We start from the raw sequence: 14,680 nt of genomic DNA, 5'->3' as shown, positions 1-14,680 counted from the left end.
CTGTTTAAAGTATTAATTTGGTCCATATTGATGTTATCCTTGGTCTTCTTAATAAGCCCCCATTCCTCAGTTTTAAAATAAATACTGGTTCATTCTTTCAGATCTTCACAATTGTTGCACATATTCAATAACATCATTATTTGTAATCTTTCATATTAGCACTGCAACTTTCTTGCACATGAGAAACATTTTTCAACTTTAAGAAGTTTTTTTGAAAGTCCTTTTTTGAAACTCCTTAGTAGTAAAACTGAGATAGTTTTTAATACATTCATACCCCAACAGTAATTACTTAGGTGAAACATGTAATTAAATGAAAAAAGGTTAAAAAAACAACTAAATAACCATAAATATTTACTTTTTAACGCACATATTATTACTTCGTCTAAAATAGTACAGTTTTAAGCAGTGCTTCTTATTCCTACCTTGATTCCTGTGACAGTTATGGCGAGAACGTGCAAACAAATTTAGCTTTAGTTAACTTAAAATCCTTTTAGATATCAGACAGAGACAGGTCACAACTGTGGGATTATAATATGGGCGAAAAAGGTCAAACATAAAGTTGAAAAAGTCCTACTGGGAAATAATGAAAAAAAAAACACAACAGCCTACTTTATATTGTTGATGCCAATGTTTTATGTACATATATTCAAGATACTGCATGAAAAAAACCTATGGAAAAATGTCTACATGGAGAAGTGATTAGTCCAGTCACTACGACACCGATAGAAAGAAGGAGAATGAGCCTCCTGCTTTACTTTTAACAGAAATCAACACAGCCCATATCAGAAATATTACCTTAATTTAACTGAATCGATTAACTACATTAGTATGTCAAATATATTGATGATATAAATGAAAAGTGCTCTGACGCAGACCCTCCTCACCAAAGAAATGCAGGAAATAAAAAGGAGAAGTCAAGACACATTCACCGTTTGCCTTGACCGGAAGGCATTGTCACTGGCGGGACATCACTGAAAGTCACACTCTCATCAACATCCGTGAAAAAGGTCACAATCACCCTGATTTCAGTCTCTCAACATTCCCCTGAATCTCTACTCAGCAGGAGGAATGTCCTGAAACGCCACCGCCCTAAGTGAGAATCGCTGTTAGCAAAATTGAGATTCTAGGAGGTGTAAACATGGAAACCAGCTAGTATTAACATCACAGGTAATCTCCAGTGCTGCTCTGGGAGTCACTGTACCTATGGACAACGTGTTGTTAGTAGTCGATGCACCGGAGTGCAGCGATGGTGGCGGCCAGTCTGCGAGGCAGCAGTTTGGCGGTCTGCCTGTAATCTTCTGGTTTAGCTCTGAGCAGTGTGACTATGTGTTGCAGGGCACGTGAGGGCTGCAGGCCCAGAGCATCCATCACATTGCTCAGGTAGTCTGTGGAGCAGAAACACATTGAGATAACCGGTGCTCTCATTAACCACTCATAACAATTTCATCATATGTCACGGTCCTGCAAAGTATGGGACTAAATGTGTCCAACATGTTTGGTTACCGTACCAATATCGGTGGCCAGCTGCTTAGTGGAACGGGTGCCGAGTTGGGGGATAAGCAAAATGGCATCACAGTAGGTCTGCATGGTTGCCCGAGCGATGGAGCCCAACCAGTAGTCCGCTGTGTTGTCCAGCTCAGGGAGGTCGTCACCTGAGAGAGAAGAGAGAAGGAAGGGGGGGTTTAAAGTGCAGCCGCTCACAAGGTGTTAAGGGAACAAGAGATGAGCTGGGCTTCGACTAGGGTTCTCCTGATGAGACAATCCAGGTATTATTAAAATGACTGAATCAGTTAAACACAATCCTTTGTAGTTACTGGGACATAATTTAAGGAAAAGTAACCTGTAGGAACGTGTATGTTTCAAAAGTAGCGGGTACACACTAACTTAAAAATGTACTGTACATCAGTAAAAGGAGTAAATTTGTGGAACAGCTGTAGCGAATAACTGAAAACATGTATGTCACCAAGCAGGTTCAAACAAATCTTTACGAACAATATTCTGAATAGCTGGAAAGATTGACATGGACACACACAAAAAAAAAAGAATGAACAATGTGCCTCATTGATTTCTGTTTTGTTAATAATATGACTGATAAACTATAAAAACAAACAAAAATGGGGGAGGACTAGATCAGTTTTTATTTTATATACCCTTTCAAACATGGAACGGTGAAAAGGTTATGGAGTTTATGGTGTTTATGGTACCTTTATGAATCTCTAAGGGGAGGAAATGTTGTTCATTTAAGTTTGGATCAAGATTCGGATCAACCGGTACTGAATATTAAAAGATCAGCATTGGAGTTTTACAACCCTATGTGATACAGCAATTTATTAGTGCATATACCCTCTTAATATTCTGCAACAGTAAAATTTAAAAGATTTTAATTTGAATTTTTCATATTTGTCTACAGTAGCATGATGCTAATGTTAGCAATAAAGGTTAAAATGTTTACAGTCACAGCTCCACCTCCATGGTTTCTCTTATTGACTATTTAGTCAGTGCATTAACACAATCCAGGCCAACCCTTTGAGATATCTCAAATGATTGTTAGGAATAGTGTATCGACCCAAAACTCCTGTAGTCTGAGCCTAAAACAAGTGGAATCGAAGAAAGTTTCAAACAGTAACCTTGCTCTGGAGGGAAAGGCAGCTTCCCAGCATGTAAGGCCATCTCTAGTGCTGGATCTTCCTGCGTCACAAAAGGCTCCAAGTGTAGAGGCAGGGACATCAGGTACTGTCCTATCTGTGTGGATGAAAATAGTCATGTCACCTGGCGTCTGGGAGTACCATATACAGTGTAGACAAATGAGTATAGAATGTGTACAAAACACATAAGTCTTTAGTTTGTTTCATCTGATGTGTGATGCACACAATTATTTCATCAGTTACTATTCTGAACACAACGTGACAGGTTTCATTATATTCAAACTAACATTTGTAATGTATTCTTGCGGCGACAGGCTGAAAGTAGGCAGGTCTTCAGTGTAGCTCTCTCCAAAACCAGGTGCCTCTTGACTCTAGACGCATACAAGGAACACAAATCAAACAGCATGAGATCACATTAAAAGAGGCTCAAACACTCAAACGCACAAAGACGATCTAAAGCTCTCAGCACTTGTGCGCTCAAATCGTATCTATCCTCGTCTTAAATCGGATAACGTGGAAACCTGACACGTAATCACCTCCATCTTGGAGACGAGGCAGAGCTGGTGTTTGATCTGCAGGAAGACGGAGTCGAAGGCCAGCTGGTTGGCCTGCTGATTGAGTCTGGTCAGAGCTGTTCTGGGCTCTGCTAACAAGCTGGAGTTCCCTGTGCCCTTCTCCTGTGAGACGAGGAGAATAAAAGACTGAAACAGCTGCACGGGGCTCTTGATGAACCAACAATTGCCTTCAGAGAAAGATATCTACAGAGAGTGTGACACCAAGCCCTGCGCCATACCTTTAATGAGTAGAGTAGCTCCATCAGGTTGTTGTATTCAGCCACGTTTCCCCTCTGAAGGTAGTTGTATTCCTGCCAAGGGTTCTTGGTGCCGCTCTTCCTCTCGCCGGAGCTCACCTCCTGGATGCCAGCCAGGCTGCGTGGGCTGTACGACTCTGACAAGTACTTACCTGCAGTGCCGAGGATCCTATCAGAAAGATCAATCACAAAGAACATTTGCTTAAAATGTGACATCTTGCCTTAAGACAGTGTGCTCACTGACAGGTGAGATCAATACATTCGAGGAGGAAATCAGGTTAAAAAACAGTAATAACGTGGCCATGTCTCGGCTCCAAGTGATCCAAGCAGCTCATTCAGCTCTAAAACTGGTGGGGAGTTTAGGTTCTTATCAGCTCTGCACTAGTGTTTTTATTGGTCAGCTGAACCCCAGCTATTTTACTATGGCAGAAAAATCACAACCAACTGACTGAGCTTAAATTGGGATTGCGCACAACAGTGACCCCTAACACACCCAGATTCAGAAATCTGTAAATGTACTGATTTTAAATAAGTTCACCAGTGGGTCTCAGGCGACAGATTACCAAAAACATTTAAGATTGACGCTTTCACATGTCTCTCACCTGTTTGACAGCTGTTGCTCAAAGGCCCCACATTGCCTAAGCAGTTCTCCACATGTGGCAATGATCCTGTAAAGAACAAAATAACCACGGTTAAGGTCTTCTTGTGTAATGATCTGTCATGTAATTTAATGATTGCAAACCGAAAGAAAAGTCCTCCACCTGACAGAGTTCTGGAAGGCTGTCCAGTCCTCCTGGAAAACAGAGGAACTTGGCGTATCCTCAAGTTTGCACTTCTTCCTGATTGACTGGAGTGTCGTGGAGAAGTCAGACACATACCTAGAAGAGTCACAGCATTAAAGCTGGCGACAACAACGTGTCCACGTACAAAAAATGAGGCTATTTGTATGCATAAAGAAAGAGGTTTAATGTTGTGAAAAGCGTGTTTACTTGGTGAAAAGGGCTTTGAGGGCTTTGAGGAGGCCACACACAGCAAGTCCATCAGTCAGTCTGACACAGCGGTCCACAGCAGCACTTGCCAGGCCAAACAACTTGCCAACAGAGTGGCTCAACTCTTCTACGCAATCAATTACCTCTCCATGCTCCTAAAACGAGAGAAAGCACCAAACAAGAGTTGGCATGTGAGTCAAATTAAAATATTTGCTGTGGTTTTAATAAATCTACTATCTTGTGCATGCGTATATATTTGAGTTGTCTAACCAAAGGTACAGCGCTGATCTGGATGAGGAGGTGAGCTTCCTCCAGATCTCCATACTGCAGTTGGTAAGATTTATAGGGGTCGTACAGCGCACAGACCAGCTCGTTCACCTTCAGCAGGTTGTTCTCACCTGTGGAGGAAACGCAGGAAGAACATGAGAACAAAACATCCCACGTTGTCAGCACCTATAGTAACGTCTCATCTACGCACAGACCTAAATGTGGCAGCATTGCAGCCTCCAGGTTTTGTCCGAATGTGGACGTGGTTTGATGGAGTTCCAGCAGAGTGTCCAGGCGCTGCTCTTGGGCTGCCCGCTCCATGGCCGTGCTCAGGCACACGGGGATCGATGGCACCAAGGCCCCCAGCGTCTGGATCAGCAGCACCGTCACCACTTCATCGGGGTTCTTGAACACCTGCAGCAATTTTCAAATAACGGGTTAGCGTTTGATCTTGAAAATAACACCAATGAAGTGTCTCTATCTTGGTACTGAAATGTGTCTCACCTGGCTGCTCCACTGAAGCTGAGCATGCCAAGAGGAGAGCAGGGTGTCGTAGAATTCAGCCAGCTGCTGATTCAGACTGAGCTCGCTCTGAGAGAGATCCTGCCATACGCTCACCAACTGGCCCTGGAGATGGCAAAACACAACACGTATACATTCACACGATTTCATTTAGTAAGAAACTGGATTTTGTGATATTGTCATTAATGACCTACAGTCCCTACCTTGTGACACTTGTAGTAGTATGCAAGGAGCTGGGGCATTCTGTCTATCTCTGTGAAGACTTTAACAAACAGCTTGGCTTGGTCTGCGGAGAGAGAAAAAAGTATGTAAACTTAGAGCAGACTGGATGCTAACTACGGGTAAGAAAAGCTCTCGCCAGAGTTCTCACCTAAAGACATGGAATTAAAAGTTGCAACTATCTGCGGGCTGGCCATGGCCTCCAGTCTGTTTTTCAGAGCCTCCAGATGGACACACTTTTCAGAATAGTCCGGTGTGTCCACCAGCATGGCCAGGCTGTTCTGCATGCTGGTCAGCTTGGAGGAAATTACTGCAAAGTCCTGGAAACGCATAGAACAGTGTTATTAATATTATTAGGAACATATATGGATCAAGAGGAGCAGCAAAGTCAACGACCACTAAGCAAGAAGACAAACTATAACAAGTGAAGTTTTCCGGCGGCTTCTTTCATTATCACCTGTGTTTTGAAGGTTTCCTCGATGTCCGCACTCAGCGTGCTCCACTTATCTGCCTCCTGAAGTGCTTCAGCTGCCAGCTGCATGCGACCCTTCACCTGATCGATCTCCACCAGGACCTGATCAATCGCGATCCACACAATGTACAGTTCAAGCATAAAAATATCATCAGAGCACCTTTGGCGGTTCTACCTTCTACATCGCTTGCAAATCACGAATAAGCACAGTTGTGGGAGAGTTCACACACCTGCATGGACTGCACCGTTTCTTGCTCAAACTTCCTGATGTCCTCTTTGACCAGGACCATCTGCTCCTTCAGGAAGGAGGCCTCCTGTTTCAGAGCCTCCACGTCTCGTAGCACTCGGGGCATATTTTGAAGAGCTTGATTGCTGCTCTCTACACAACGATACGCAGTCAGCAAAGGCTCAGTTATTAAAAGATGCAAGAAATTACAGCTTTCATCTCATAGGAGGTGATGCAATGGCTCTGTTTGTAAATGAGTCAAAGCCTCAAGGAAATTTTAATTTTTCAGGCAAAGGCCAGATTTCCCTGTGCTTCTTACTCATTAGTCAGTGTATGGAAATGAGTCAGAATATTGGTCTTGTTCTAATTATCTTATAATAAATTGAAACGGTGGAAAATCTCCTAAACAGGGACACCATTTTCCTGGACACGGGCGGAAGATGAATCAGTAGACAGAACATAATCAGCTAATATATTGATAGTTTATTGTCAGATGTTTGCTTTTTCTAACTTATAATGATTTTATTCATTTCCTCTTTGCCCCATGCGGTAGACAAAGAGGAAATGTTTGGGCACTATACTGTGGCACTTAGCAGACAAAACAATTAACTGAAAACTTATCAGCATATTAGTCTATAATCCCCAGTTGCAACATATTGTTAGGATGCAATATGAATAGAACCACTTGTTAATTACACTGAAGTAGAGATGCATTTCAGTTCCACTGAAAGCTTTTTCTAACATGTCATGTCTCATATATGATTAAAGTAAAACAGCCCTCATGTAAGTCAATGGGTAGCATTAACACAGATCAGGCATAACATTATGACCACCTTCCTAATATTGTGTAGGTCTCCCTTGTGCCTCCAAAAACAGTCCTATGGTCCTACGGGTTGAGGGGAGAGGCCTCTGTAGACCACCCCACAGATACTTGATCGGCTGGGGATCTAGTGGGATCATCAGGTCAACCACTCACATACTGTAAATCCACATCAGGCATAACATTATGACCACCTTACTATTATTGTGTAGGTCTCCCTTAGACATTCAGAACAATCAGAGAATAGACGTGGGTCTTCTGAGGGTGTCCTGTGGTGTCTGGTAACAGGATGTTGTTAGTGGGGGCGTGGATCACCAAACAGATATTTGACCAGTTTGGGAACTAGTGAATTTGGAGGCCAGGTCAACACTGTGTGCTATTTTTCATGTTTTTGTTTGTTTGTTTATTTGAGCCCTTAAACGTTGTGTGTGTGTGTGTGTGTGTGTGTGTGTGTTGCTTCCCACTGGGGATGACTGCTGCCATCAAGGAGGTGTCACTGATATGGTCTGGTCTAGGTGGATGGTAAATGTCTAAGTAACAGCCACGCGAATGCCTGGTACAAAAGCTTCCCATCAGTACATTGTATTGTCACAAGATGGTCAATGTTATTCACATCTCCTGTCAGTGGATTTAATGTTGTGGTTGATCGGTGTATTGAAGGACTCTCGCATTAGCATGCGTTAGCTGGGTGTCGCTAGCTGCTTTAATAGGTATAAACAGGTAGCTCCCAAGAGAAAACTCTGACAGTAGCAACATATAAATACATTAAGTGGTAGTAGTTAACTTGAACTCGCCCTCGATAGCATTGTTGACTTCCTGGATGAACAGCTGTAGCTTCATGACCAGTGTAGCTGCGTGTGTGTCTGCTTTCCCCGGCGCATCCTTCTGCACCACCTTGAAGGCGCCGTTCACCCAGTCTTTCACATCAAAATCATCGTCCAGGAACTTGGAGAAATCCATCCTTCACCAGAGCCGCAAGCTGGGTGGTGTCCACTCAAACTCTTCTGGTGCAGTGGGTGTCATCGACCCATTGCTAGCGACGGGCTGGCTAATTTTTCCCAAGCAACGGCTTCGACACGAATATAAAATAAATAGCCCAGGAAAATGAAATAACCATTACGACTAAATATAGTTCCAACAACGCGACCGCCTCCTCCAGAGTTGTTTTTTAAAGGTTTACGGCTTCAAAGGGAGAAAAGTTAAATCATATTTCCAAATGCTAGCAGTCTTACTACTGATAGTGACAACAACTTCCTCTTGTGCTTTCTATTTACCTTCCCCGCAAACAAATACCAACACAACGGACCTACTTGTTAAAAATAATAGACAGTTAATAAACAACATACGTTTTGTCGACACAATATCAATAATTGTTTGTTTTTTTAAATTTATAATTATTGTGTCTTGACTGAAAAAAAGAGGTACAAATGGGGACGACCAGCTTAGCGTGGTGTCACATATAAATAGGTCCGTGCAGAAAAAAAAGTTGCTGAACTGCATCCTGAACTTGATTTTCTAGTCACCCTTTTGTCTGGGTTATCTAATACCTTAAACAAGTATTATAAGAATAAACATTAGTTTATTTATCACATGTACAGAAACACTGTATATATATATAGGACTAACTTCTCTGATTGTGTTTTCATATGTAACAGTGGTGCTTGTATAAATAACATTTTACAAAATGAAATACTACTACTACTACTACTACGACTACTACTACTACTACTACTACTACTAATAATAATAATAATAACAATAACAGCATATTATTATTATTATTATTATTATTATTATTATTATTATTTTGAGTTTTGCACCTATTAAAACCACTCCGGATATTTCTCTTGTCAGACCTAATAGTGGGTTAATTCAGAAAACCACACTCTTCATGTATTAGGTATAATAATATTAATACTTCTTCTGCTGGTATTTGGAGATCATGCACCTTAGCTTAATGTTTCATTCAAAAAAAAAAATACTTTCAATAATAACTGTCATCTAACATGTTAAAATAGTGGCTTTACACAGTCATGCTTTCAGACTCGAAGTATTAATCAGCTGTGGCAGATAATTATCACTACACACAGCCTGTTCCATGAATGCTATGCAAACTATGAAGGTAACCCGGAACAGGCTGCATGGAAAGTGCAGCTGGAAGCTGGCAAAGCAGCAGAAGTCCAACAAACCTCAAGCAGCAGCTACCTGGGAGGACATCCACAACAACTGCTCTTCAGCTCATTTAAAGAGATGGGAATAATTGACCAGGTTAAGGACACGGTGTCCAAGGCGGTGTTCACGCCTTCTACTCTGTTATCCGGAAGAGGGGCGCTGCACATGGCTCAGATCATTCTGTCTCTGGTCACCTTCATCCTGGCCTTATTCAGAGGAGGGAGCAGCCACAGCTACTGGAACTACGCTATGTTCGCCTGGGCCTTCTGCGCCATCATGACCCTCATCATCACCATTATTGAGATGATGAAGCTCGACATTATACTCGATATGTTTTGCATGGACTGGTCTGACTTTGCCACGGGGATGGCCATGTCTTCTTCACTCATGACCGTCTCTGTCGCTATCATCTATGTCAACTTCTACGCCTGCCTGAAATGTCTGTACGGCTTGATAGTGAGCATATTTGCTATCCTGTCTGGAGTTGTCTACGTGCTGGAGGTGGTGAAGGAGAAATTTATGGATAAAAAGAAAGGGAGCTACCTGTCTGCGCTGCCCGGATTCTGGAAGGTGATGGAGGCCTTCGTGAGCTGCATGATTTTCGTCTCACTGACTGGTTACAGAGACAAGCCAGCTTTGATCATATGCGTCATAGCATACATCATCCCGTTTCCCATCCTGCCAGTAATCATAGCCACCAACATCCTCAAAAAGCTGAAGAAATGTCTGCCATTTAACCTGGACAGGTTTGTGTTCATATTCCTGGTGATATCTGTTGTGCTGTACATTCTTGCTGCTATTCTGTGGCCCATTTTTATGTTCAGAAACAATCCGCGTCCCAGCGACTGTCCACCCAGCTTCTGCATATGGGCCATTCAGTTTATGGTTGCATTTCTGACATATGTGAATCTCATTCTTTTCACAGTGGACCTCATTTTTACCTTGCTTGGTATCTGCGGCTTTAAACGCACATAAACTCAGAATTCTGCCTTTCTGTCTTTGCCATATATTTCTCCATGCAGCATTAAACATAGATTAGAGGAGTTAAGACTTCTCTCTAAAGTTTTCTAGATGTGTTCAGTTTTTATAAATCTCATTAATAGGGAATCTGTGTATGGGTTTTGGTGTTCTTCAATTTTGACTTGTTTTCTGCAGTAGTTGTCTTCATTCATAGGCTGCTCATTATCACAGCACTCCTCAGGAAAATACTGCTGTTATCAGCAGGTCACAAAAATGGTGTAGAAACAACTCACAAAACAGCACAAGGTGATGACCTGACCTCCAAATTAACTAGATCCGAGACTGATCAAGTATCTCCCCTCCCCTCAACCCATAGGACCCAAAGACCCCCACTGGGAACGTTCTGTTACCAGACATGTCCATTCTCTGATGAGTCACAACGGTTTTGGAGGGACAAGGGAGACTTACACAATATTAGGAAGGTGGTCATAATGTTATGCCTGATCGGTGTATGTAGCTGTGCACAAATCAGAATTCAAATTTTCATTTTGTCATGTCAACAGTGTATTTCAACTGAAAAACTAGGTAGTTGCGAATTCAAATGTTACTTTTATCTTTATTGTATTGTCCATTTTTTTTTATAACCAAATGTAAAATTCAATGCATTGTGAATAAACACACCTGAATTGTGATTCAAGCTATGTGGATATTTTTCTCATGTGCTATTTTGACTAAATGTGAAATGCTTGAAAATGTAATTACGGATGAATAATCACACCCGTGTTTTATGAAAACCGTCACACAGACACACACGGGTCTGGATGCGAAAAGTGATGCTCTAAAACATGACAAAGGCTTAAAAAGACAAAGAGTAATTTGATATAACAGTAATTGAATGTTATACCCAGAGTGTAAAATCAATAATAATTGAGGCAATGTAACCAGTGTTTGTGAAATCAGGAGCAGAATAAGAAAAACAGGATACAGATATCAGACAGTAGGGGCAAAAAGGAGAACTGAAACCTGTTGTCCAAGCACGTAGTTAGTGGAAAAGTACAGAAAATGATCTACACAGCAAATTGAAAAAAGTTGAATTCTTGGTGTTAAACTAGACATACACTAGTAGAGTTAATTATACTCTGGGTAGAGTTAATCCATTATAATTAACTCTCAGTCGATATATAGTAGTTGTCAAAACCGAGTGTAAAAAGGAAGTGTCACTAAATCAAACCTCTAGGGGTAAATGTCTAAATATTGCCGCCCCCAACCCCCATTAGCCACGGAAACTGTACTCGGCGCGCTGTTACTAATTACCCGAAAACCAGCTTAATGAGCTAGAGGTTAGCACGGTGCATGCCTGGCCTCACTGTAACATAGAAAGTGAGTAACGGCAGTAAACGGTACGTTTGGCTTGACGTTTTGTCTGAATGAGACGAGTCATGCACTTTGTAACCACAGATATAAAACGTGATAAGATGATGCTAATGGTTCGGAGTTGCTAGCTAGCGTGCTAAAGTGGTGCTAACACTACATACCTACACTGGATCTTACTGTTGCATGTTCTAATATTTGTGGTGCAAGTTTGAAAATAAATGTTTTTGAACTGCCAAACATGACTACCTTTTTACTTTAGTAAAGTTTATTTTCCAAGTATTTTTGTAGGATTATATAAGAATTATATTGACACCTTTTAAGTGTTATGGGGGAACACTTGCATAGTTAAGAAATAGTCCTCTGATAGAGTTAATTGCTAACACTACATAAAAGTGTTAAAAGTGTTAAAAACTAACACTGGTTGGTATTAGGCAGTGTTAAATTTAACTACAAGAAGAGTCAAATTTACACTAACCTAGTGTAAAGGTACCAACACTCAAAAAAGTGTTAAATTAACACTGAGGTGTGAACCCATATAGACACTTTAAAAGTGTTAAGATCAACTCTTACAGTGTTAATTTGGGTATACTGATTTTACTGTGTAAGGTCCAAGTATTAATTAATAAGTCATGAATGTAACACCTTTATTGGATAAAAGTAATGGGGGGATGGTTAGTCATGATGACGTATGGAAAATAGGATGTGTCTCAAATTAAAAGTATAAAAGATGAAATGCAGAAGTATTTTACGGGAATTTCACCTCGGACACGGACTGTGCTGCATCTGGACTGAGCCAACTCCCTTGCAGTGCTATTTCGGCTTTAAAAGTTCTGTCTAGATTCCCCCTGCTTAGCAGTCCAAGTATCGGTCGTGAGGCTCACTCGACGCCTTCCCTTCCCCAAAAGGATTTTTGGACACTTTTGGACATTTTTTATACCCCTTCCTCATCCACCTAGCCCATAAGTAATTCTTTTTGATTAATATTTTTAGATCGGAATCTGATAAAGATTATACTGATTTGACATCACATGATTGATTTTAAGCTGTTTATCTGATTTATGAATACCAGTTTAACAAATATCTGATTTGATTGATTCCTTGAGCTGTTGCAATTGCTAAAGCTGGGCCTGAAAATAAAATTTTACTCTAAAGGTCAGAAGACTTTGTTGACAGCTATTTCCCCTTTTACACCGGTACAAAGATAACCACAAGACAGTAAAACTATAGGCAACTTGAACGGTAGCTCCGAATCCTAGCTCTTACTGGTCACACTAGTTTATTCCACTTAAAACTAATATATGTCCCTAGGGCTTTCAGCCTAGCCTTTAAATTATAACCTGGCACGTACCAAGTGCACAGATCCATTAGGGGTAAGCCACCACAACTGACGGGACTAAACTTCAGACCCAGCTGCGGCAGCAGAAGTCCAACAAACCTCAAGCAGCAGCTACCTGGGAGGACATCCACAACAACTGCTCTTCAGCTCATTTAAAGAGATGGGAATAATTGACCAGGTTAAGGACACTGTGTCCAAGGCGGTGTTCACACCTTCTACTCTGTTATCTGGAAGAGGGGCGCTGCACATGGCTCAGATCATTCTGTCTCTGGTCACCTTCATCCTGGCTTTATTCAGAGGAGGGAGCAGCCACAGCTACTGGAACTATGCTATGTTCACCTGGAGCTTCTGCGCCATCATGACCCTCATCATCACCATTATCGAGATGATGAAGCTTGACAATATACTCGATACGTTTGGCATGGACTGGTCTGACTTTGCCACGGGGATGGCCATGTCTTCTTCACTCATGACCATCTCTGTCGCTATCACTTATGCCAACTTCTACGCCTGCCTGAAATGTCTGTACGGCTTGATAGTGAGCATATTCGCTATCCTGTCTGGAGTTGTCTATGTGCTGGAGGTGGTGAAGGAGAAATTTATGGATAAAAAGAAAGGGAGCTACCTGTCTGCGCTGCCCGGATTCTGGAAGGTGATGGAGGCCTTCGTGAGCTGCATGATTTTCGTCTCACTGACTGGTTACAGGGACAAGCCAGCTTTGATCATATGCGTCATAGCGTACATCATCCCGTTTCCCATCCTGCCAGTAATCATAGCCACCAACATCCTCAAAAATCTGAAGAAATGTCTGCCATTTAACCTGGACAGGTTTGTGTTCATATTCCTGGTGATATCTGTTGTGCTGTACATTCTTGCTGCTATTCTGTGGCCATTTTTATGTTCAGAAACAATCCGCGTCCCAGCGACTGTCCACTCCAGCTTCTGCATATGGGCCATTCAGTTTATGGTTGCATTTCTGACATATGTGAATCTCATTCTTTTCACAGTGGACCTCATTTTTACTTTGCTTGGTATCTGCGGCTTTAAACGCACATAAACTCAGAATTCTGCCTTTCTGTCTTTGCCATATATTTCTCCATGCAGCATTAAACATAGATTAGAGGAGTTAAGACTCCTCTCTAAAGTTTCCTAGATGTGTTCAGTTTTTATAAACAATCTCACTAATAAGGAATATGTGTATGGGTTTTGATGTTCTTCAATTTTGACTTGTTTTCTGCAGTAGTTGTCTTCATTCCTAGGCTACTCATTATCACAGCACTCCTCAGGAAAATACTGCTGTTATCAGCAGGTCACAAAAATGGTGTAGAAACAACTCACAAAACAGCGCAAGGTGATGACCTGACCTCCAAATTCACTAGATCCCAAACTGATCAAGTATCTGTGGGGTACTGGGAGGCCCCTCCCCTCAACCCATAGGACTCAAAGACCCCCACTGGCAACGTTCTGTTACCAGACATGTCCATTCTCTGATGAGTCACAACAGTTTTGGAGGGACAAGGGAGACTTACACAATATTAGGAAGGTGGTCATAATGTTATGCCTGATCGGTGTATGTAGCTGTGCACAAATCAGAATTCAAATTTTCATTTTGTCATGTCAACAGTGAATTTCAATTGAAAAACTAGTTAGTTGGAATTCAAATGTTACTTTTATCTTTATTGTATTGTCCATTTTTTTTTTTTAACCAAATGCATTATGAATAAACACACCTGAATTGTGATTCAAGCTATGTGATTTTTTTCTCATGTGCTTTTTTGACTAAATGTGAAATGCTTGAAAATGTAATTACGGATGAATAATCACACCCGTGTTTTATGAAAACCGTCACACAGACACACACGGGTCT

The 14,680-nt window shown here is 41.5% G+C and overlaps 2 protein-coding genes and 1 pseudogene across 2 annotated transcripts; 2 read left to right on the top strand and 1 right to left on the bottom strand.

Moving 5' to 3' along the window:
• Nucleotides 1-613: 613 nt before the first annotated feature.
• Nucleotides 614-8,253, bottom strand: cog7 (component of oligomeric golgi complex 7). Its single transcript, XM_047609955.1, has 17 exons — nt 7,766-8,253; nt 6,156-6,304; nt 5,911-6,027; nt 5,605-5,773; nt 5,438-5,520; nt 5,217-5,339; nt 4,928-5,126; nt 4,716-4,843; nt 4,446-4,600; nt 4,218-4,334; nt 4,059-4,124; nt 3,439-3,625; nt 3,182-3,322; nt 2,933-3,016; nt 2,628-2,742; nt 1,509-1,652; nt 614-1,385 (listed from the first exon to the last, which is right to left on the bottom strand). The coding sequence occupies exons 1-17, from the start codon at nt 7,929-7,931 to the stop codon at nt 1,219-1,221; spliced, it is 2,310 nt and encodes a 769-aa protein (XP_047465911.1). The 5' UTR covers nt 7,932-8,253; the 3' UTR covers nt 614-1,218.
• Nucleotides 8,254-9,174: 921 nt separating this feature from the next.
• LOC125022954 (myeloid-associated differentiation marker-like protein 2) lies at nt 9,175-10,224 on the top strand. Its single transcript, XM_047609966.1, has one exon. It carries the CDS (start codon nt 9,222-9,224, stop codon nt 10,116-10,118), a length of 897 nt encoding a protein of 298 aa, XP_047465922.1. The 5' UTR covers nt 9,175-9,221; the 3' UTR covers nt 10,119-10,224.
• Nucleotides 10,225-12,243: 2,019 nt separating this feature from the next.
• LOC125022953 lies at nt 12,244-14,554 on the top strand (annotated as a pseudogene).
• Nucleotides 14,555-14,680: the final 126 nt, after the last annotated feature.

Source organism: Mugil cephalus, chromosome 16 (genome assembly GCF_022458985.1).
Source record: "Mugil cephalus isolate CIBA_MC_2020 chromosome 16, CIBA_Mcephalus_1.1, whole genome shotgun sequence".
Lineage (NCBI taxonomy): Eukaryota > Metazoa > Chordata > Actinopteri > Mugiliformes > Mugilidae > Mugil > Mugil cephalus.
This window is presented reverse-complemented; position numbering and strand designations above follow the sequence as displayed.